This window comes from Cottoperca gobio, chromosome 18 (genome assembly GCF_900634415.1).
Source record: "Cottoperca gobio chromosome 18, fCotGob3.1, whole genome shotgun sequence".
Taxonomy (NCBI): Eukaryota; Metazoa; Chordata; class Actinopteri; order Perciformes; family Bovichtidae; genus Cottoperca; species Cottoperca gobio.
In genome coordinates, this window is record NC_041372.1 from 12,205,046 (window position 1) to 12,228,882 (window position 23,837).

At 45.7% G+C, this 23,837-nt stretch overlaps 2 protein-coding genes across 4 annotated transcripts in view; both read right to left on the reverse strand.

Annotated features, from left to right (window-relative positions):
- Positions 1–3,596, reverse strand: part of LOC115023877 (vang-like protein 2) — a 10,916-nt gene extending 7,320 nt beyond the window's left edge. For 2 of the 3 annotated variants that reach the window (XR_003834053.1, XM_029455201.1), the window contains exons 1-4: positions 3,226–3,596; positions 621–865; positions 236–359; positions 1–153 (exon numbers count right to left, since the gene is read on the reverse strand). The exon at positions 1–153 is cut by the window's left edge and continues 455 nt beyond it. Coding sequence is in view for 2 of the 3 variants with exons in the window: in XM_029455201.1 (XP_029311061.1) it covers positions 1–153; positions 236–359; positions 621–691 (348 nt within the window). In the remaining variant the exon portion in view is untranslated. Of the gene's footprint in view, positions 154–235; positions 360–620; positions 866–2,883; positions 2,922–3,225 lie in introns of those variants that run through there. The other variant, XM_029455202.1, reaches the window with a different exon arrangement.
- Positions 3,597–4,550: 954 nt separating this feature from the next.
- On the reverse strand, positions 4,551–23,564 carry arhgef11 (Rho guanine nucleotide exchange factor (GEF) 11). Its single transcript, XM_029454666.1, is given in 42 exon segments — positions 4,551–7,657; positions 7,791–7,923; positions 8,185–8,471; positions 8,576–8,686; positions 8,967–9,206; positions 9,422–9,574; positions 9,673–9,728; positions 9,819–9,899; positions 9,977–10,058; positions 10,169–10,351; positions 10,440–10,515; positions 10,603–10,686; positions 10,688–10,752; positions 10,842–10,959; positions 11,126–11,251; positions 11,399–11,475; positions 12,234–12,374; positions 13,405–13,553; positions 13,811–13,858; positions 14,098–14,304; positions 14,401–14,530; positions 14,650–14,679; positions 15,107–15,200; positions 15,468–15,594; positions 15,836–15,859; positions 16,421–16,543; positions 16,643–16,739; positions 16,899–16,941; positions 17,048–17,146; positions 17,235–17,339; positions 17,439–17,507; positions 17,721–17,813; positions 17,903–17,940; positions 18,195–18,243; positions 18,567–18,674; positions 18,888–18,959; positions 19,099–19,298; positions 19,398–19,455; positions 19,560–19,609; positions 19,836–19,940; positions 20,018–20,109; positions 21,880–23,564. Coding segments are annotated over 42 exon segments (4,308 nt in total). The 5' UTR covers positions 21,915–23,564; the 3' UTR covers positions 4,551–7,607.
- Between the last annotated feature and the right edge of the window lie 273 nt (positions 23,565–23,837).

Sequence of the window (23,837 nt, forward strand, 5' to 3'; positions counted from 1 at the left end):
CAGGACGCCGCCCAGCGCCGGGCTGAGGTAACGGCGACACTGCAGAGGCGAAGAATCCTCAAGGTCCTTAGACATCCGCGTCAGATCCTCGTTGGAAACGCTGTCCACGGATGTGCCGGTGACCACCGTGGTGGTCTCGCCCCAGTTGTCATCCTGAAGAGAGAGCAGAGTGAAGAGCGTTGGACATACATGGCAGAACACAGCGTGAGAGCAATGCTTAGAATCTATCTCTGACCCTGTCGTCTCCTCTGGTGGACTCGGCGTCCAGCAGCGGCTCTCCTGGAGCCTGGATGCTCACAGACTTGTCTCCACGGATGGTGCTGTCGCGACTCTTCGAGCGATGCCGGTCCCTCCTCTCCCTGGAGAGACGGAGGGTTGGTTCATCATGCATGGATAATAATTACTGCAAACTGCCTGTGTTTATAATCCTCGAGTTATTCTACTGTGTCTTCAAAACAAACCTTTAAAACAGGTAAATGTACGAAATATAAAGAGAAGATAAAATCATTTGAATCGTATTCCACACATTTAATACTATATATCTTATACTATATTATACTATAATCACATTTGTATGTGATTATAGCGTCCATCATCATTAGCTCCGTGTGGTCCTCTACCTGTGTTTGCGGGAGCTTCGTGAGTGGGACGACTTGTAGGAGTAGCCCGAGTACGTCGACTCGTTGTCCATGTCGGAGGCCGGCGGTGGGCGGGGTTTCCGGGCCCCTCCTGCCCCCAAGCCGCCGCCGCCTTTCTCCCAGACCACGCCCAGCTGGCTCTTACGACTGCTGATGGACTTTGTGGAGAGGGCCAGAGGGAGGCGCAGCAGGTCCACTTTACTCCTGAGGGAATCTATCTTGGAGGCCTGGGAAAAACCAGAACAGGGGAGGAAGATGGGTGGGGGGGGGGGGGGAGAGAGAGAAGATGATAAATGTTAGAAATGGTGAGTTTGGAAAGAGGCGGTGAGAGAGAAATAAAACGGAGAGTGCACAGAAGGAAGGAAGAGAGAGAGAGAGGGACTATTTGTCATATCGGACACATACCGAGAAACAGCAACAAGAAGAGGGACATTGTTAAAATGTTGGCCCAGAGGTGTGTGTGTGTGTGTGTGCGTGTGTGTGTGTGCCCATTCTTCCGCATTGAAGGAGTTTTTATGAGCAAATTCAAGTGATTTGGCCCCGAGTGTGTTCTCAGCCAATAAAGGGCAATTACGCCACCTTCTACTCTCGGCTGCCGGGTCTCCAGTGCGACGCGCTCTGCAGCGGCGGCGCAGGCAGAACATCAGCTCTGAAATGTTCCCGTTTCACACTTGAATGATTCAAGAAGAAGCAGGAATTGGTGTGACGTTGGAGGAAATGCATCTTTATTTGGGGGGGGGTGCATGTATGATACATACTCGCCCCAGACGCCACATTCCCCAACTGTCCCCTGCTGTCTCCAAGGGCAACAGAGCTTTACTACTACAATGGGGCTGAATGGGAGGCTCGGGGTGAGAAAAGACAGGAGGGGGGTAGTTGCCACAGTAACCTGAACATCAACTCCGCACCCCCTCCTCTAATTCTCCCTCAAATACACACCTCGGAAGACAGGAACACACGAATCATTTACCAGGCTTACGGTTCTGAACCCGGCCTCCATTTTAAGTTTGAGTTTTCAACACAGCGTGCGTTTCAGAACAAGCAGACCGTTAATCCAATAACAAACCTCCTCACGCTCTCAATTTGTGTCCGAGACCTCCTGTGTCCGTCCTCCACATCAGACACTACAGTGTTCGGTAATGGCTCTCATGTGATTCACACATGAGCAGATCCATAAGCGGGCGTACAAGGATGCACCGAAAATGGCTTCATGGGAGAGTGGCGAAGAGAAAGCCCCACACAGTTTGCAAAGAGGCTCATGGGAGTCCCTGGAGTCAGCTGGGACGTGGTTGTACCAGCAGATGTAAACAAAACTGAGCTTTGTTTGCCATCAGACTAAAACACACCAGATCACACTGACCTGACTCTCTAAGTTCGCATGGAGTGTTCTGCAGGAGTGTGCAGATTTCACGAGCCAGCAAGTGACTTTGAAAAGTGTTTATGGGTCCAATCTTTGGCCAGACCAACACAGAGCCTGAGCACAACGACGCAACACTCGGGGGTACAATTTTGCATGTCAAACTTCCTGTAAACATGTCAAGTTTGTCACAGATTACAAAACAATATCATCGTGCCATAAACTCTCTGTCTGAGACAATCGATCCCATCGAGCCTCTCCCACTGTAATCAATCCCACGCTCATTGATTTACACTGGATCCCACGCTCAGCATCATCTGGGATGTGAGTGCTTCCACGTGCAGAGTGGAAAACAGAACAAAAACTGTTGCCACAGAAGATGCAAGTCTCTAAAGATTTAGTTTGTCTCTTATCTCCGAGATAATGAGGTACATTCTATGACTATTAACTCTTATTATTACATTTCATACAAGAGGGAGAGTGTATTTACTTGTTTCCCCCCCCCCGAAGTGAAATGTTTCTCTTTAGCTCTCGGTTTTGGGTGAAACATCTTTGTAGCCTCAGTCATGCTGGTGCTGCCTGTGTGGCTCCCGGGGGCCTCCAGGCCTCAGGGTGGCAGTGGGCCATCGAGGCGGGGCTTCAGCCTCAATACAGACTCCTTTAAGCAACCCAAGCCCAGGCTTCGAGGCCTTTACATTACAAACAAACACACACACACACTCAGCATGAATTAAAGCGCAGGATAACCAGCGACCCAAAAGTTTTAAAAAGCAACAGACGATTCAACAGCAGAGGAGAATCTGCGAGCCAGACAAAGCAGAACACACCCTGCGTGAAGTGATGAGCAACAGACTGGTGACCACACACACACACACACACTCATCTCACATGCGTGTGAACACAGCGGCGTAAAATCTACCAAGTGTTCCATTTGGCACACAAGTGCGTAAAAGTGCAAAAGACAAAAACAATGAAGGAAGACTGAGCTGCAAGTGTCTGTGGACATGTATTCAATGTGAGATCGATACTGTTATCTGCCAGCTCATCAGTCCTGACAGACCGAGCACAAATACAGAAATAAAAATGTGTGTGTGTGTGTGTGTGTGGGGGGGGGGGGGGGGGGTAGCAAATGTTCATTGTGTATTTTTTGCATTTTCAGATGGCGTTACCGTGTAAATGCTCCGACAGGAAGAACACATTTGACCCAGAATGCACACAGACATGTCTTACCTTTCTATCCAAGCGCGTAAAGCTGCAGCCCCGCAGCACAAAGAGCCGAGCGGCCGAGCCGAGCAACTAAAGTGCCTCCAAATCCTCCAAATTCACTTTCTCCCGACTCTCATCTGTCCGCGCTCATTTATCCCCGCACTGTAACTTGATTCCTTTTTGGCCAACGTAGTTTGTTTTGTTTGCTTTTCGGCTGTTAAATCGCATTTCAGATCGAAGCACCGGAGCCGCACAAAAGGCAGCGACACGCATCTCATCCCGGCTTTGCATCTGCTTTGTGGCGGAGCCCCGCTGAGCTGAGCGGCTGTGTGCAGACATCCAGTACCGACCGAGAGGCGCAGTCAAGCTAGAGAGTGCATCCGCAGCTTCCGGAGGAGATTTTCAAAATAAAAGCGATTTTTTAAATTTATTTTTTACACTAGAACAAACGTGCCTTTTATAAAAATAATAATAAAAAAACTCAATAAACACATCCCTAAAAATGGTGTATCGCCCCAATTTCTATTACTGGGTTTTATCAGCGACAGAACTGCTGTTAAATATTAAATGAGGTGGTTAAACCTTTTAATAATTAATAAGTTTGTCTGCTACGATCAAATGAAACACATTTGCAATTTATTTTGACATTGAGGGATTATGATCCCCACTACCGAGCCATTTTATTATATTTTTACATTTTATTATATCAAAATTCATTATAAGAAACCGTTTTCTTGCAGCATCAATCGATCGAGACACAAATGACAATTAAAAATAAACATTAAAAGTCATGTACACAAAATATGTTGTGTTGAATAAGGTAGGTCTGTAAAGAAATCGGTTCCATATTAGGTACAACTTTGAAAAATTGTTATTAAAATATAATTATTTTACTAAATGTACCACATAAACAGAAAACAACTTGTATAGCTTCCAGCTAAGTTCAGACAAATGTAAGTGATGTGTAATTATGTGCAGTATATCTTTTTACTAACTTTCTGCTTTTATTTTCAAGACAATGTTTCATTTCCTGTCACATTCTTAGTAACTGTGCTTGACATGTTTAGGCTTCGCATAAAACTAAATGAAACGCTACTTTTCTCTTTCCTTTGTCTATTAAAGATAACAAATACAGAAGATGTTATTGTATAGTTTTGTTTTTTCTCACTTTTAACCAAAAATAGCAGCTATACTAATGAGTAAGTGGCTCTGTTCTCAGTTTTAAAAGATATAAAAGTGTTTGCGAACAATTCCTTTCAAATGGTGAAGCTTATGCAAACTATTACATGTCTAAATGTTTAATTCCTAACCTCACTTAAAACCCAAGTTTAAAGATCAAAAACTCCACATTTCATTTTCCAGTTTCTTTTTAATCTCACAAAACACATGAATCTGAGACGTGAGCTCTCTTTTCCTTCTGTGCAGCTAAACAATCGCATCAAGTTTAAAAACAAGGGAAAAGAAAATAATTTATACATCCTTTTTTCTTTTTTAAATCATATCTACAAAAATAAAATAAAAGACGAGGACTAAGGCTTTACAGAAAGAAATGAACATATATAAAACGAGTGGGTCTGATCTCTCTATATTACACGAGTGAAGCTTTTTTTATATAAGACACAAAATAAAAAGACAATGAGATGATAGTTAAAGACGTGTGTATGCATACAGTAGTTTGCACCGTGCGGGGAAGTTTGTCTGTGCAACATTTTGTTTTACAAAAGGAATCAGTTATAGCTTTTTTTTTTTTTGTTTCTCTTTTTGTTTTCCTCACAGCCGGTTGGGGGGGGGCCTCAACGCTGATGTCAATGTACAGGATAAATGCATGAAAAGAAGAAATCATGGAAGATATGAAGAAACTGAAGAGTAGAGGTAGAAATTGGAGATGAAAAATGCTGTAGTTAGAGGGGGGGGGGGGGAGAGGAAAGAGACTGATTCGGGCGTGGAAATGTGTTAAAACAAACAAAAAAGGAATCTTTTCTTCTCGTCATCTATCAGCAGGCAACATGTCGAGGAACAAAATGAACGCGCTCCCTTCAACACCTCTGAAGAGATATTTCACTTTGGTGGAATATTTCCTCGAGCTCGTACCGCGGCCATCGGACGCTCCCATTTCAACTCGTTCTTTTTGTTCACGCGAGTTACACTCGTCGTCGACGACTCCTTCAGCACGTGTTGGCTAAAGAGTGAAAACCTTCCACCAGGCAGTGAAATGTCCCTTTAACAGGAGCATGTAGCTGATGGAGTGTAGTGTTGGCTCATGGTTTTCAGTTTGGTAGTGTTTCGTCAGTTTTGCCCGCGAACTCGCCAACAGCGCTCGTCAGTGAGTATTTGAAACCAGCTCAAATAAAATCCAGTCCAGTGAGATTCTGCTCCGCTTGATAAGAGACAAAAACGTCCAACTGGTGCACTTAAAGAACTTCTCTGGTCTAGTGTGTGTTAACATGAGTTCCAGATAGATGGCGTTTGAGAGTCTTTGCTAGTTGCACATGCTTCAACCAAGGCGTACAAAAACATTTATTAAATTACTGCTACATATGATCCAAACACAGTTTGGCATAATTTGCTTTCTTGCGTTAGATACCGCTCTCGTGTCTGTGCGGTAAGTACGACGGTGCTGGAGCCAGTTAGCTTAGCGTTACATCTGGAAACAGCTAGCTTGGTGCTGCCCACCAGCACCTCCTAAAGTTCACTAATATCTACGCAATACCTTTTAAATCCGCAAAAACAAGCGCTCAAGAGATGCTGGTGGGTGGATTCTCCCATTTCCAGTCTTTACGCTAAACTCAAATAAGCTAACGGGAGCAGCCGCTGGTGGTAGCTTCACATTTACCGTACATGTACGACAGCGGCATCAGCCCTTGCATATAAGCGTGTTTCCCAAAATGTCAAACTCTTCCATTACATTTATTTTTTGCTTAATCTAACAGTTGCATATACAGTAGCAGTTTTCTTTTTTTACTTGGACCATGTGCTTGTGTCAAATTAACTTTTTATTTCTCCCAATAAATACAAGTTGTTCTATTCAGGGGGGTGGGGGGGTCTCTCACTGGAAAGCTACTTGGTAAAGAGTTGCAGTCCTTTCATGGATGTGCGCCGGATGGATATGAACACTGCACGTCTGGCTGCTGGAGAAGTGAGACGTTGCTGGTTCACAGTCTTTACCGTGGTACACACACACACACACACACACACACACACACACGCACACGCACACGCACACGCACACGCACTGGAGCGACGATGCACAGTCAAATGGTAAAGTGTGGACAGGCAATGTCAGCGGCGATATTTGGCAGCAATTTGAGTGACACAGGTCGTCAGCGTTCAAAGTTTGAATCTGCGTTTGTCCTCTTTCCTCACGCTCGTCGTCAACTTTGCTCCCGAAACATTCTAACTCTCCCAAACGTAACACCCAAACGACGTTACATGATCAGAACACAGCTGCGGGAATCCACTGAGCTTCTTTATTTTAAAAATGGCTGAGATCCCTGTACGCCTCTGAAGCAGCGCTGAAAATAAAACCTGCCAGCATTTCAGTAGTAAACAGCGCCGTGGGGTTTCCAGAACTCGAAACAATACGAACCAGATCAACGTGTTGCACTCATGGCCATCTTACAAATCTCAAAAGGGGACTTAAGGATTTGTCATTGGGGCTTGTTCCCAATGGCACGTTAGTGTGTCTCCCACGGTGTGGGGGGTGTGAAGGTCTGAGATTAATGAAATGGTCAAATGATGTTGGTTTCCTTACCCAGTGCAAATAACCTGAATTATATAGACACAGTCCTTCGGCCGTGGTGGCAGGTGAACTCAGTGTAAAGCAACCAGTGGAGGGGGGGGCGGGGACCCCCGGAGGCCATCTCGGCCCCTAAATGAAGCCAGTGGCATCTCCTGTCCCTGATGCGTCCGCAGTGGAGGACGTACATGACAGAGGGAAGCATTGTGGGTAAAGTGCAGGGGTGATGGGTCCCTCAGATTCTTCCTTAAATTAACATTTCAACACTTTTCTGCTCCGCTCTTTCAACCAGCTCCGTTTCCTTCACAAATATCCAACTTGGTCATTTTTTTTATACTTTCAATTCTTCCAACTTTTTCTCTTCACCGGTCAACTTGTCTTCGACCTTTTTTTGTTCCTTCAAACTTCTCCCCTCACTCGGCCCTGGGCTCCCTCGCGCTCTGGTAGAAGTCGGGGGTCGTGCTGACCTCGGCAATCCTGGTGAATCCCAGGGCGACAGGAAACCAAAAAAAGAAAAAAGAAAAAACACAGCTACGCTCCTTCCTGGGCTCTGATCCACTGGCCATGCAGGGACGAGGGGCGAGAGGAGGCGGGGCTGAGACTGACCATGAGTGCGTCCGTGCGCCAACAATCAAGATGAAGAGACAGTAAATCCACTCCTGCAGCGACGTCAGAACCCCGTCGACTGGATCTTGGGCTCCGCTGCACTGCCCTCTTTGCCTGCTTTGCGAGGAAAACATGATTAAGTATTAAAAAATCATTAAATCAGCAGTAGATCACTGGCTGATTACTGAAACGTGTAGAAAGTCAGCAATTGTTTATATGAAAAAGGTCCAAGATTCAAACTCCTCACCGTCTCCTGAGCCACGGTCCAGAGACGGCGTTCTGGAGACGGTTGCCGAGAGACACAGTTGGTCCTCTGACTCCTGATTGACAAAGGGCTCTCTGAGGGATTTCAAAAGCGTGTGGTGGGAATTCTCTATTTCCTGTAAAAAAAGGGAGGGGAGGGGGAGATGCAGAAAGTTATACGAGTAGAAACATCAGCGTGATGGTACTAACTGGTGGCAGCGTTACCCTCAGGTCAACACATTACAAGATGCAGTCTGTTCGCATGCGTCATCTCTTTCTATACATGTACCCTCATAAGACACACATGAGCCTCTAAGTAGTAAAAGAATACACAACAGAAAGAAACGAGACGCTTTCTGTGTGTTGGAATAGGTGGAGAGGACAGCCTACACACTCACCTTCAGCTGGCGCAGCTTGCTCGTCAACCCCTCAATGGTGTGGAAAATCTCATCCACATTTTTGATCACGTGGCTCTGGTGCCCGGCGTGCGATTGGTCCGTTTCCTCTTCCCGTTCCAGTTGCATAGCCTTCGATTGGTTGGGCTCTGAGACGCAGGCGGGCTGCGGTGACATCGCTTCGTCCGGAGGCTGAGGGAAGTGGCTGGCGGTGGGAGTAGGAGGGTCGTTGAGGTCATCAGTGACGCTCTCGCCCTGCTCTGTGGGCATTACCAAGTAGAAAGTGTTCCCTGGAGCACAGAGAGCGTGCCGGTGAGACTTCAGATCGATGTTAAATCACACATGCAGATATGATATATAATATACAGCACTTGACCAGCTTAGTCGTCATTACCCTGCGCAGTGGCCTCGCCTCTCGGCTTGGATGATTGGTTTGAGGGGAGGGTGACATCAGCAGTGATGTCATCAGGGACAGAAGAAGAAGAAGAAGGACCCGCAACCACAGCTATAGGATAGACGTGTGACAAAGAAAAGTGCGTGTGGAAGAAGTCGACGTAGGAGCCGGTGTAGGATGAGTGTGTTGTGGAGAGGAAGCAGAGAAAAGAGAAGATCAAGTGTGTAAGAAACAAATGAATGAATCACCCGAGTGCAGAGAAAACATGCAAAGGAAGGCAGCCGTTAAAGACTGGATCCAAAACACAGACAGAAAGCAGATCTGAGAAGTGAAGTGAGCAGCGAGGCCTGCTGAACAACTAAAGGAACCTTTTCTCCGTCTGACCCGTTACCTTTCCGTACGACCTGAACGCTGCCGGGTTGCTCCGCGTCTGGGGGCGGAGCCTCTTCCTCGGGCTCGGCCTCCCACTCGCTGGTGCTGAAGTTGAGGACCGTCTCCAGAGACTCCGGCCGCTGCCTCTCGGCGAACGAGCTCCTGTCGTTGGCCGCCTCGTTTGTCGGCGTGTCGTCTGAATCGTGGCTCCAACTGTCCTCCTCCAAATCTCGTAATATGAGCTGCCTTAGTGTTTCAACTGTAGCGACATGACAAGATCAAAGAAAAGAAAGATACAAAAAAAAAAAAAGAAGGTTTTGAAAATCCTCGCGGTAGATCACTGGCTGATTACTGAAACGTGTAGAAAAGACAAATACTAAAATCAATAAGACGATTACATTAACCATCAAATGTAAAGACAACATAAGTTTAACATCACTTTGTAGAAGTGCAGCAGATGTGTGCGTTTCTCACCGTCTTGTAAAGCGGCCTCAGCCACACCGACTGCTTTTCTCTCCCCGCGGATGAAAGCTCCCGATTGGTCCGTCGGTGCGTCCGCCGAGAGCACGATGTCGTCGTTGGAGGAATGAGTCTCCGTGGAATCTGACTGCTCCGTTATGGAGTTGTCTGGAAGATTAGAAAACAAAACTGAAATCAAAGCCTTTGTTTTGCGAGTTGCCGACAGTTGAAATATTCCAGAGTGACGATCATAACGTGGTTATTACCTGCAAACACGCTGCTGCCAGTCGACACCGGGGACGCACTGCGTAGACTGGGCGACCTATCGAGAACACAAACACAAACACAACGCACGCTAAGCACAAGGCCATGAACACATCACTCACTGTTCATAGACACAAGGTTTACTCACGATATAGGTATGGATACGTGATTGATCAGGGGGGATGAACCGCCGGACGATGAGATGGTCTTTTCAAGTAAATCTTTCCAGCTGCAAAAACAAAAACACACGTTTGTGGAGGCTGAGTTACCGACGGGTGTTCTTAAAGGAAGTGGAACAGAGCTCACGTGTTTTTCTCTGATGAGGTCCCAGCCACCAGCTCATAGATCTGCCTCTCTGTGGTGCTGATCACGTAGAGGGCTTTGTTATCTGGAGAGTAAATCACAAGACACCATTACACACGTTTGAAAAAGCAGGAGAGCAATTAACTATTAAAAAAAAAAAAAAAAAGGCTTTCCGAGGTGCGACCACAGCCTTACCTGTAGCTACTGAGCGGACAAGCAGAGAGTCCAGCTTCACCAGAGGGCTGAAGGAGGTCTTGCTGTCTCCGCTGCCTCCTCCGCCTCCACCCAGCCAGCGGGATGGATATCTCAGCTGCAGACGGTCGTCCGGGCCTCGCTGCAGGAGGACCAGGCAGTCGGACAGCAGCAGCGCTTGGATCTCTGACGGAGCGATACAGAGACGTGCGATTAAGGGAGGTACAAAAGCCGACTGGATCAATACAGAACAAATCCACGAGGAGGTACTGACCTATCTGCTTATCTTTGCTCACTTTCCACGTGAGCGGACCTTCGTGAATCATTCTCTTAGTGGCGAGGTCCAGACTCTGTGAGGGGGATGAGAGTCAAACACATGCAGGTGAAAAGGGTTTTATATCAACGACAAGGTTAACCACAATGAGTGATTTGACTACCTTGAACAGAGGGGCAGCGTCCAGCCTGCGTTGGTATTGGCTGAGGCGTTGCCGGTGCTCCGTTTCCCTGACCACCTCGTTCACAGGCCTGCAGTATCCCCCTGCAGCAGGCCTGGGCGCGCTGAAGCGAGGGGAGGTCCGACGAGACGGCTAAACACAAAACAAAGAATATCACAATACACTAATGTGGCAGGTGTTCCTGTGTCGACGATCGTCAAACAATGCGTTTGATTCCTCACCCTGTGTGTGTTTCATGATGTTGTCCAGCAGCAGGGGGTACTTAGTGAGTCTCTGCATCTCCGACACCAGCAGGTCTTTGAGCTGCAGCCTCCGACAGTGAGGACTCGCTTCACACTCCTAAACAGATGTCAAGACACGTAAGCATGTGAAGCACAAGGCTGCTCAACTACTGTGTGTGTGTGTGTGTGTGTGTGTGTGTGTGTGTGTGTGTGTGTGTGTGTGTGTGTGTGTGTGTGTGTGTGTGTGTGTGTGTGTGTGTGTGTGTGTGTGTGTGTGTGTGTACCTGGATAATGTGAGCGAAGCGAGGGTCCTTGCGTTGTTTGTTCTTGATGAGCTCCTGAGCCTGAGACTGCTGGCTGCACAGCTGCGACGCTTGTTCCTGAAACTCGTCTCCAGCTGCACCTTCAAACTGGAAACACACACACACACACACACACACACACACACACACACACACACACACACTAAATATACTGCGCATCAACACCTTTTGCATTTCAATGACGGTGGAGTCATGGTGGTGGAGGGACCCGACGCCGGGGATAATTTCACTCACCCTGGCCAGCATAACGTCCCCGATGTCCTGAACGATGGGAGTTTCTCTTCGTTTCTTCATCTCCTCGCACAGACTCGCTGCGGGGAAGCAATAAGGAGCGACATTAAAAGAGTCAGATAATGCAAATAATATAATCCAGAGATCTAGGCAAGGCAAGGCAAATGTATTTAAACAGCACAGTTCATACCCAAAGGGCTTTACAGATTATACAGGTAAAAGCACAAGAAACAAATAATAAAAACTATTTTAAACAAACAAATATATTTAAATAATATTATATTATATACATGTATTATTATATATTTAATTTATATAATACAATTATACGAGTAAAAATGTATATAATATAATAAATCTAGTAGTGCTAAATGTGAGTCTGGTATGGCAACAATATCACATCATATACTTCCATGTTGGCGCTTCATTAAAGCCCAGAATACATATTGACTCAGTAAATCTGCAGGCTGAGATTACACTTAACGCTCACGACCTTCCCTTTGTATTTGCTTCACTTATTATTATTTACCTGGCAAACACACAGACCTGAATACATGTTGACTCAACGTACAAACATGTGCAAACAGACGAGGCAGAAAGCAGTGACACTCACAAGAGGACACGGTCACAAAGAACAAAGTTAGTCATATTTAAACGCTTACTCTAATTCTTTAAGTTACCTTTCGTGAAAATAGTGTATAATGGTTTTGACTATGCATACAAAATGAATCCAGAGATATGTAGCTGTACCTGCATTTACAGTAAATACACACATTGTATGTACAGTCGAAATCAGACTTAAATAAAGACCTGGACGTTTTCGCACACGCTCACTGACCGTGGAGTTCGTAGACCTGCGGCAGGTTGGGGAAGATGCAGGCCAGCTCATCAGAGTTCAGCACAGACCTCATCTTCTGGAAAAAGACCTGGTCCAGGACCCTCAAGGTCCGCAGGTGGGATGCCTCGGTGGTGAAGAGCTCTGACGAAGAAAACGGAGAGTGTGGTCAACATCAGAGCGAGGGGATGGGAATTACGCATGTGATACTCCACTCTGTCCTCATTCTCTTATCCAGCGCCGCCATGTTTCACACAAGCTCATGGCACATTGTTACAAACAAGCTAAAACAACAGCTGTCTGTATGCAGTCTTACTGTTTAGCTTAGTTTGGCTCGTATCTTAATATTTGGATGTCTTCATCCTTTCTAAACTTCACTCGGGAATATTCTTGTGACATTTTAGATTTGTTCCAGTGAGATATTACTGAGTTTATATAGTGACTTACTGTCGCTGCTCTAGAAACAACATTCAGTTATATCGAGTATCGATAAAGAACTGAACCGATAAGGAGTATCGATAAAGAACCGAACCGATAAGGAGTATCGATAAAGAACCGAACCGATAAGGAGTATCGATAAAGAACCAAACCGATAAGGAGTATCGATAAAGAACCAAACCGATAAGGAGTATCGATAAAGAACCGAACCGATAAGGAGTATCGATAAAGAACCGAACCGATAAGGAGTATCGATAAAGAACCAAACCGATAAGGAGTATCGATAAAGAACCGAACCGATAAGGAGTATCGATAAAGAACCAAACCGATAAGGAGTATCGATAAAGAACCGAACCGATAAGGAGTATCGATAAAGAACCGAACCGATAAGGAGTATCGATAAAGAACCGAACCGATAAGGAGTATCGCTAAAGAACCGAACCGATAAGGAGTATCGATAAAGAACCAAACCGATAAGGAGTATCGATAAAGAACCGAACCGATAAGGAGTATTGATAAAGAACTGAACCGATAAAGAGTATCGATGAAGAACCAAACCGATAAGGAGTATCGATAAGAGGAATCAATAAAAAACGACACCTCATCAGTGCACTACCGTACGTGATTGTAGCGTATCAAGGAGTCCTGAAAACGGTTATTTCTGTGATGTTACATGATAATTACAATCATATTTAAATGTCTGCCGTTGACGTGCGTTGTGGAGTTTGACTCGTACCGTATATGACAGCCTGTCTGTCCACCTCCCTCGGACTGAGCGTGGCGAGGAGCTGAGGAGGAACGGTGTCCTGCCAGTTCTGACCGTCGCACACCTCCTCCTCCAGCGCAGCAGCGTCCGGCAGCAGGGCCAACGGTGAGTCCACACTCCTGCAGCGTCACACACACACACACACACACATTAACACAGGGTAGGAAGGATGGACAGACAAACACATGTTATACCGACATCGCTTGTACAAAACAAATCTAACATCGTGGGGAGACTGGAAGCTGACATTTCTGTCGTGTGAACTAAGCAATTCATTCTTCATGTGGGAGAGAAGTCAGCCATCTTTCTTTCTAATTTCCTGCAAGACAATCACCTTAAATGACTGATCATCTACGGGAAGGACATTGAAACTCACCTGCGTCTAGACCGAGGGGTGTATGGGGGTGTAGGGTTCTCTAGAGACCTGAGTTTGAGAGAGAGTGGAGAGAGAGATTGCATGAGGTGTAAACCTACACTTCTGGGCTGTTTGAGTTACAGGGGGGAGTTTTGATTCTTTGAAGCTGATGTAGTTATTTTAATTTAAATGTATTCCAGCCTGAAGTATGCAAAGAGTGTCTTTTATCCTAGTACCATCTCTCGCTTTGAGATGTTTTCAAAACTCAATAGAAACCCTCCAGCGGTTCCAGCTGTGCGAGTCTTTACCGTGCAGAGCTGCTGGATGCGGACGACGACGTGCTGTGCTGCAGCGGCCTGAGGCCCGGCCCCTCCCTTTCCTCCCCGCAGTCCTCCATGTCCACATCGCTACGAGAGCGAGGGACAGACTCCGTCCCCGAGACAACGCCCCGCCGACGCCCTTCTCCCTGAGCCTTCAACGACTCGCTGCGTGCCAGACGCACTGAGATCGTGGGGCTGCAAGAGTAAAGAAAACACACAGCGTGACTGAAGCAGCAGGTCGTCCACCAGGTGCTATATACAAAACATACACTACAGGGGATGATGGAGTACCTGTCCATGCTGTCTTCTCCCAGGCTGCTGGAGGAGAGCCTCTGGGGGTCGGCGGGGTCACCTCCCTCCTCTCCCGTCTCCGTGTGATTCTCAAACTGCTGAATGATGTTCCTCACACTGCCAGGACGGACTGCACACACACATTTTGCTCAGTACGATAAAATGAGGTGGCGCACAAGCAATCTTCACACTAGATGCATTCCATGAAGAACGACTAATAAAAACAAAAGTGCCATGAAAAAGGTATACCTTCGGTGGGTGACAACGGGACATGGAATGCTACAAAAGCAAAATGAACCAAAAAGAAACAATGAAATCAGGATAACGAGACACAATGACAATGTGATAAATAAACATGGGACAATAATAATAATAATAATAATAATAAATCAATATCGTCTGACAAATGCAACGAGTGACAGCATCACGTTTGTGTTGGCGTGCCTCTGATGTGATGCGCCAGTGTAGCAACACAGCTGGTGATGACTTCTCACACACACACACACACACACACACACACTCTTATTGTCATTTCAAACCCTGACGATGTACTCGTGAGTCTAAATGAGAATAAACTAAAAGTTTGACTTTTAGCACTTTTGACAGACGTCAGGTGATCATAATGATTTGCAGAGCGATAAAACATGAAGCTGTGTGTGTGTGTGTGTGTGTGTGTGTGTGTGTGTGTGTGTGTGTTTGTATTTACTGGACTGGGATGTGTTCCGGGGCTTTCCGATGTACTTCAGGATGGGATTTCTTTTTTTATCCTCTCCATCTTTCTCTTTCTTGGTACCACTCAGCTATGGAGACAGGAACCATAAAGTCATGTCATATAATCAACATTATTTTTTTTATATATCTATTTATATATACCTATATATAGATAGATATAGAAGAACATATTCTTTAGATCTTTACAACACAGCAGAATGTGCTCTGGTCTGAAATTATATTTTAAAAAGAAAGCAGATGCCCAAGTTTACAACCTGCCTTTGCACATTTACTACTTCATTTCTAGAAGTGTGGTAAGCACTTTTGTTTTTTAAGAGAGAGCAGTTGCCACTTACCTTTTTCGTCTTTAAGAAGGCTAGCCACTTCTCCTTCTCTGTGCTCAGACCAGGGAAAACCTTGGAGTCTCTGAGCTTGATACCAGAATGACGCAGGTATAGGTGCACAGCGGACGCCAGCGGAGAACTAAGGGAGAGGAGCGAGGGGGCGGAGAGAGAGAGAGAGGGAGAGAGAGAGAGAGAGAGAGAGAGAGAGAGAGAGAGAGAGAGAGAGAGAGAGAGAGGGACAGGACAAACATGGAAACGTGAGGAGAAAAGACCACAATGAAAAAACAAACAGAGAAAAGGTGTTAAGAAAGAAGCAAAGCGCTCGAACAGATTGCCGTTAAACGACGTGTCACTGCAACAGACAAAGACACTTCTTTTACCTTCGGTCCTCTTCGTGCTTTGATCTGGAGCGGGAACAGAGAGAGAGACATAAAAAGGCTGTTAACTCGCCCCACAGCACACAACAAGCTTCAGAAGAGATATCCAGTTTAATTCCTCAAAGTGAAAAATCAACTTCATTCAGGTGCAAGAAACAGACGGCCGTGCAGCAGTCATGTGATGGGAATCGCCCTGTGTGTGTGTGTGTGTGTAAGAAGTCAAAGGAGTAAATGTCATGTGGTTTCCAGGTGTTGCAGCTGCGGTAATGACCTTTGTTATGGCTGAGCTTCTGTCGCTTTGTAATAACTCTTTTATTGGGCCCCTGCAGGAGGAACCTGGTTCAACAGTCTACGTGTGTGGAGGGTGATACTCTCTTCATGATTACAGCCAAACGTACAACATTGTATAATTAGTTAACAGGTGGGTTTGAGCCAGAAAAAATGATATTTTGGTAAAAGAGTACAAATATGTCGATAGATTCCAAAAGGACATGTGTAGTTTGACATCTTTCAGATAAAAGGTGAGGCAACGTGTCCTCACCATGAACCTGAACAGTTCTGTAGTATTCGATTAAGTCACAGACTCACAGTATTTCCCAGAGGGCGGTGACCTGTCTGTCCACCACCTGCCTCTCCTTCACCGGGTCTCCATCCAGCTGCTGCAGGTCTCCTTCCCCAAACAGAGAGCCGAGACCCATCATCTGCTTGTTTCTGTAAAGCACAAGCTGAACAGGTTAATCTGAGACGCTTCCAGGGTCGTTACTCTGCCTGAGCCGGCGCCTTTAGTATTCTCAGCCTTGAGTAATGTACCTGTAGTCCTGTATCTGGTCTTGGATGTCCGGCAGCACTTGCTGCTGCAGCTCGGACAAAGGTCCTCTGATGTCCTCCTGGGCATGAAGTCGACTTTCTGAAGGGACGATGGACACAACATTATGTCTTCCTCACTTCCTCACAAGTAAATAATTACAGCCGTGTGCCTCAAATCTAATTTCCAGTTGAAGGTATAAAGATCACAATAAAAGCAATTGATGAAGCCCACAGCTCAACGACCAGGTAGTCGTCTTACCTATATCTGTGAGGTACTCCTCTCGTACTTTGATTTTCAGGGGCTGTCAAAAGGAACGGAATAAAAGAATCAAGACATTGCACGTTAGCAGCAAATACGTTGATATAACAAATAAAAGTATAAAATCATTAACACGCGTTTGTACATACAGCATCCGGGTCCAGGAAATGCGAGCAGATCTGAGGTGCAAGTGCGCGGGCGTCTTTAGGGCTGGAGCCCAGGTAGGCCTCCACCGACAGGTAGAACAGCTGTTGTGGACACACAACCAGGAAGGTGAGCACGCAGATATACACAGGATGAGGTTGATTAAAACATAAGATCTGGTGTAGACATGACCAGAGGGTTAGGGTCCAGAAGCTGCGTGAAGACGTATCTCATGAACACCGCCATGTGCGCCGGTCGGGACTTCAACAACTCGATGTCCTGGAACGGACCGTCCATCTGAGAGACAGACGGAGAAGACAAACAAATATTGTACGGATGGAAGGAAGGAACAGCAAGAGGCAGAAATATCGAGGTGGCAACAAATGTCCTTCTCACCTCATTAAATGCATAGCAGTCATCTTCTTCATCCTCTTCCTCGGGGCCGATGATCTGGGCCTTCCCGCCCTGTGAACACACACACAGAAGTACTCAGTCACACCACACTCGAGTAAAGTACTGTGTGTATTGTTATGTTCGGTATAACCCCAGCAGGAGGGAGCCTGAGCTGCATGTGAGGATTCACTAGCTTAAAAGTGAATGCAAGTGTGTGTGTGTGTGTGTGTGTGTGTGTGTGTGTGTGTGTGTGTGTGTGTGTGTGTGTGTGTGTGTCCATCTCACCGAATCAGACAGGGTGTGTGTGTCGGAGTTCTGCCGTCGGTGTTGGGGGGTCCTGAAGGAGGATGAGGGGGAGGAGTGGGGACTCTCAAAGGCCTGGGGAGGAGGGAGGGGGACGGGATGAGTGCGACCATCACATACACAAACGCACAATCAGTTTATGAAAACACAAGACTGCAGCCTACCTCCACGTCTCCTTCGCTTGAGTCCATCGATAGTCGACCTGCCAGAAGCCCAGAGCAACGTTAAACCACTTGTGAAGACACTAATACAACAACATCACAAGTAAGTAACCTCTGACCTTGGACCATACATTCCTCAACAGACGACCTATTGTAAGCCACTTTGATAAAGCAGTGTGTGTGTGTGTGTGTGTGTGTGTGTGTGTGTGTGTGTGTGTGTGTGTGTATCCCCTGCAGATAAGTACATGCTAAACATTAAATACAGTGTGTATCTCTGTCGCACTGAGAGACAAACCTTCTCCTGCTATGACGTAGCTCGTGACACATTCTGACCGCGTTCCGTCCTGGAGAAGCAAAAGTTCATTTAATTAAAAGCTGTTTTTATTGATTTGGGGCAGCAGAACAGGCAGTGAACACAACACTGACATATGGATTGCAATTTAAATCCCTCTGACACGGCCAAAATTCTAATTTGACATTGTGAGCATGAATAGTTGCAGTTATGGCGAGGAACTGTACCAACACCACTCTGTCTTGAATGCAACTAAATGCATCTGGTCACATGACTTGATCAGTGGATTTGTATTTACAAAACAGAAAGTTCTATACGTAGAGGGGTTTCAGTCCATTTAGAAAGTGACAGTTAAAACAAAACAGTCCTCCTCACCAGATCTTGCTGAATCTTGACCCTGACTTGGTGAGCTCTCCTATTGGCCCTTTCAATCCGCTCCCCCAGTGACGGCGACGGGTTCCTCAACTGCTCCTCCATCAACTCCTGTGTATTGGTTATCAACAGCAGACTTTAGCTGAAGAAACTTCATTGCAACTAATGAAGCAGAGAGCGCGATGCAACAATGTAGAACACAGAAGTATGTCATATGCATCTACAGGAGGATGCAGTCAGGGATCAGAACTGACGTGGGACAGCATATTAGATTGTGTGTGTGAATGTGTGCGAGTGCGAGGGTGCGAGTGCGAGTGCGAGTACCTGCAGTTCAGCCTCTTCCTGCTCCAGCATCTTCCTGAGTATCTGCGTGGCATGTTTTTGTACTTCTGGGTCCTAAAAGAAAACACATTTAAAACAGAAATTCATTATGATGATGTACCAAAGCAGGTAAACTATGAATTACCCGTTTAAAACGAGTACCTACTTATTGTTATTCAGTACTGACATCAGTACTTAACATCGTTTCATTTACCTGCAGTGGTTTGGGTCCAGTGATTCTTTGCGATGGGGTGCTGCTCAGTCCAGAGGGCAAGGGTGGAGGTGGAGGCGTCGGGGCCTCTCCACCCAGAGACGTTCTTTGATTGGGTGTGAGGTCAGTGGGGAGGGGGTCTAAGGGCAAGGAGGCGGCTGAAGGGGGCGGTCCTTGTAGTGTCAGAGCGACGTACGTTCCAGCTAAGGGACGATAATAAAAAAGAAAAAGCAGCAATGGCGTCAGATAAATACGGGCAAAAGAACAGGATATACCAAACATCACACATAGTTCAAACTCACATTTGATGAGCTTCACCACCTCCTGATGGGACATGGAGGACACCAGCGAGCCGTTCACCTGAGAGAGGGAGACAGGCGGAGAAGAGGAAAATCAGTAACGCCAGGAACAGGAAAAACCAAAACCTGTCAGGTTCAGTGTGTGTGATGGAAAGCAGTAAAAACCTTTATGATTCTGTCCCCTTCTTGGACCCCGGCCTTGACTGCTGCCCCACCTGTAGAGATAAGTAAAGGCATACAGTGAAGCTCATGTACAGAAAGAAAACACCGTTTTTTTAATACCTGGGAATTGACTTTTAACTGCATATGAACACACATCACAACTTTAGGTGCTTTCAAATCACAAAAAAAGACAACTTTCCAAGGCAGATTGTTGGAGCATCTGTGTGTACAATAAGCATTTTGGTAACATCGACGCACAAGCTGTGCACGTGCACTTACCCGGTCGGACATTCTGCACTAGCTTGACTCTCTCTCCACATACTGTGAAGCCGAAGCCGAGCTGGTCCTTCTGCACGACCACACATCTCTGGACAAGGCCAGTACCTGGAAGAGGGGTACAGAAGGATGTAGAGGACGTTTTGGGAGATGAAACATAAACCGGTGTGGGAAGTTGCAATTACCCGTACTCTCCGCAGGGATTTCCACCATTGGCTCCCTCTGCTGGGCGGCAGAGGATTTGCGCTCCGAGTCCCCGATGGTCAGACTGCTGAGCCTGAGGGTTTGGGAGACGACAGAAAGAGAGGCTGAGCATGAAACAATAAAACGGGGCCGATTTAGAAAATGCTCTTGGGGAAGAGGCGGTTGCACTGGGAAGGGAATACATGAAGAGAGAGACATTCATAACAAGTGATGGAACAGGCCAAAGAGCAACAAGAGAAGAGAGAGGGATGTGAGAGGCAGAGCACTCAAGGGACGCGCATGGTCAGGTATGTCAGTGGGGTAGAGGAGGAGAGAATAATGCACGAGGAGCAAAGCAGTCGAAGGGAAAACTCACCAAGCAGCAAAAGGGCTGAAAGCGAAAGACGGATAAAGACAGATAAAAAGGGGGAAAGAGAGAGAAAATAATTCAGCATAAAGACCATTAATATAAGGACACAGAGAAACTCACATCACCACCACGCCCTTTATACTCTTACAGATTGTAAACACTGCCTTGAGTTCCAAGAATATATTTATTTAAGGGCGAATGACGCAAGGACACAATGTAAACACTGAAGTGATTTGGTGTTATCCAATAGGTCCAATGAGCAAAACACCGTTCAAATTATTAATCCATCTATAGATCTGTCAACGTTATGAATGAAGCTTTGACATATTTGGTACTGGTTTCAACTTGCGCCGCTTCTACCTTCTCGAACGAGAGGATCTGCTCATCATATTTGGGTCTTTTGGGGTTTTTCACTTTTTGGTGAGAAAAAGAAAAACAGCGATATGAAGACTTCACCTCAGATTCTTGGAAACTAAGATTGATCGAGTATGAAAAGGATCATTAGATGCGTCTCTGTAGCAAGTCTGTGCTGTAGCCCTGAAATAACAAGAGCAGCCACAGCTGTACAATCTGTAGGCGTCATTATCAAAGCCCCAAACCCTGACAGCTGTCCTACCTGAACAGATGGGAGTTTTTCTTATTGGCTGCACTGCTGTCACATGACACACACAGACACAGTGGCAGGCACGTGCACGAGAACACACACACACACACACACACACAAACAGACAGACAGAGGAAAAAAAGTTGACAGCAGGAGAAACAGGACAGACACATGATCAAGACAAAGACGAATCATAACACGATCACAGAAACACAGAGGTGAATGTGGCGATGACAGTGCGTCAAGTTTGAGCAGCGATTAAAGCTAAACACGGCAGGTGAAGAGTCACAACACGACATTCAAGCAACAAATAGACCCAATCTCAACGTCCCCCCCCCTAAACCCTGAAGCCTCTGGGACTTAAATGACGTCACCTGTTAAGTGATTGAATGCAGTGGTATAAATAGGAATGGGAAAGCACGTTAACGACTTTTTATTTGACGTTCTCTTACTTTTCCCCCCGGCTAAGGCACTAATATAAAGTATTATTACAATATTACAATAATTATAATAGTGTAATACTGTTTACTGTAATACCTTGAACCCTAATTGTGGTTGATTCCTGCAGACTTTGCCTGCAGGAATGCAGACTTATGGAAAGTGGTCCTATAGGGCTCAACATGTCAGCGAGGGAGCAAACACGCGTGTGACCATATGACGGCGGGGAGCCTTTTGTACAGTTATGGTTATGGACTCTCTTTCCACCTCCCTACACTCGTATTTTGAGCATCTGTCAAAAAAGAAAATATATATACCGTAATAAAGCTAAAGATACATTTGCATTATTAGATATGGCGAAAATATTTTGCAAAGTTAGCAAGGCGTTAGGATGTTTCCTTAACCACGGAGACAGAAGCTGTATGGTGTTTAGCGGACGGTGGGGCTCGTACCTGTCCAGTGTCGAGGTGGGTTGGCGGAGACTCATGTCTGTAGCCTTGTGACACGCCTCTGCTTCCTGATGCGGGGATCAACACTGTCACTGGGCCTCTTTTATCCCCATCATCATCTCTTTCCTCTTCAGTTTTCAGTCCACACAATGGGCCTCTCTGTTGTGCTTTGATCAGATCTTCAAGCTACTGGGAAGCTGGTTGAGATCAGACAGAGTGCTCCTCATGTTCCCATCCACCCAATGGTTCAAGGTGTCTTTAGGACTTTAAAAGAAAGATTCTGCTAAAACTGAAATCTCCTCAGCTTCACTAGGTTACATTAGTGGTTAAAAAATAAATACTAGAACAAGACTGTTGGATAAAGGACAGTCTGCCTCCTCAAAGGTCATCAATCATGAATGAATGGCTGATATGTCTCGCTGTGTTGCAGGAGGTCAACAACTCCCATGCCTTTTAATGTCTGTGTACTGCTAATTCTTGGCAGATAAATTCAAAGCAACTTCCTTAACACGCATTGCAGAAGTCCAGAGAACAGCACAGTATTGTCTTGTTATGTAGTGACACCTTAAACGTAGTCAGACTTGTTTACATGGGTGTCTTTATGTTAACAATCTAACATGAGGGCTCAAAGTGATTTTAATAACGACATTAACTGTATTGATGTGTACGCAACAAGCTAATGCACACAAAACAACGTACCTTAGTTTGATAAGTAAAAAGTAAATGACAATTTCCAAGCTAACTGTAACTTGCAATGTACATGCTAGCACACTGTAAACAACAACCAACCCAGGCGCAACCGTTGGCTCTGCAACACTCGCTAATGAGCTAGCTAGCTAATTATCAGATTACCCGGCATTAGCTAGGACAGCCGTTGGGTTTATAAAAACAAAAGCACCGTGCAGAATATAAGTTAACGGTGCTTCTCGGTTTTGAGTTGTGATTTATCTAATTAGCTGACTAGGGAACGATAAACGGCCTGCTATATCCAGCTAGCGTTAGCTTTCTGAAGTTAGCTCTACGGCTGGGCCGATTTCAAACCGCGGCATTGCGTTGGTCCTCAGGCCGACCAAAAGCGCCGTGGGTTCGGCTTTCAGCTGCGCCAACGAGTCGGTCTTTTGGAGGTAGCAAGCTAACCAGCTATGTCTGCAAGGTGAAAGGGCAGCATGCCTTTAACTGCTTGCGAATATATGAATGTTGAAGAGGTCGAGATAGCAAACCCATGCAAATTCCAACTCGATATATCCAAGAGTCCCGTTTTTGTGCAAATGCAAACACTAAAGCTGCATGTTAGCCAGCTAGCTAGAATGCAATACGATTCCAGTAAAGCTCCACTTCAGGTCTTTTCCCACTAAAACAATTCACAGTAGTAAAAGCCGGATTTGCTTCTCTGTCTTGTGGTCTGCCAGAAGACTCAGAAGTTATCGTTGCATAGATTTATTGCCTTGCTTTAATCCTAGTTCTTGATGTAATGATCTCTGCTGTGTTGTTATCCTGCTGTCTTGACTGGCTGCTGATCCACCACCATGTTCTCAAAGATCATACGTACAAACTGAGTGCAACAGCGCCCCCGTCCGGTCGGACTGCGGCACTGCAGCTGACTGCCAGGGAGCCATGGAAGCAGTGAGCTGGCCTGGAACAATATTTATCCTAAAACTAAATATAGACAACACGAATGACCACTAACATTGTACATCTAAAAGAGAAAGCATGCAGGAATTTATTTAAGGACAATTAACTACTTTCAACTTTCTTATTAAATGTTACCAAATATGGCATGTATTATTCAGACTATATGATGATTACATTATTAAAAATGTAATTTAACCCACAGTTCATTGGATTATCTTACTACAGTTAAATCTTTTCAATATACTTTTCTTAATTGTGTATGTTTAAATCAGAGTTTGTCGCGTGTTAGAGTATGTTTGGACTGAAAATAAGTGCTACCATTTAACAGA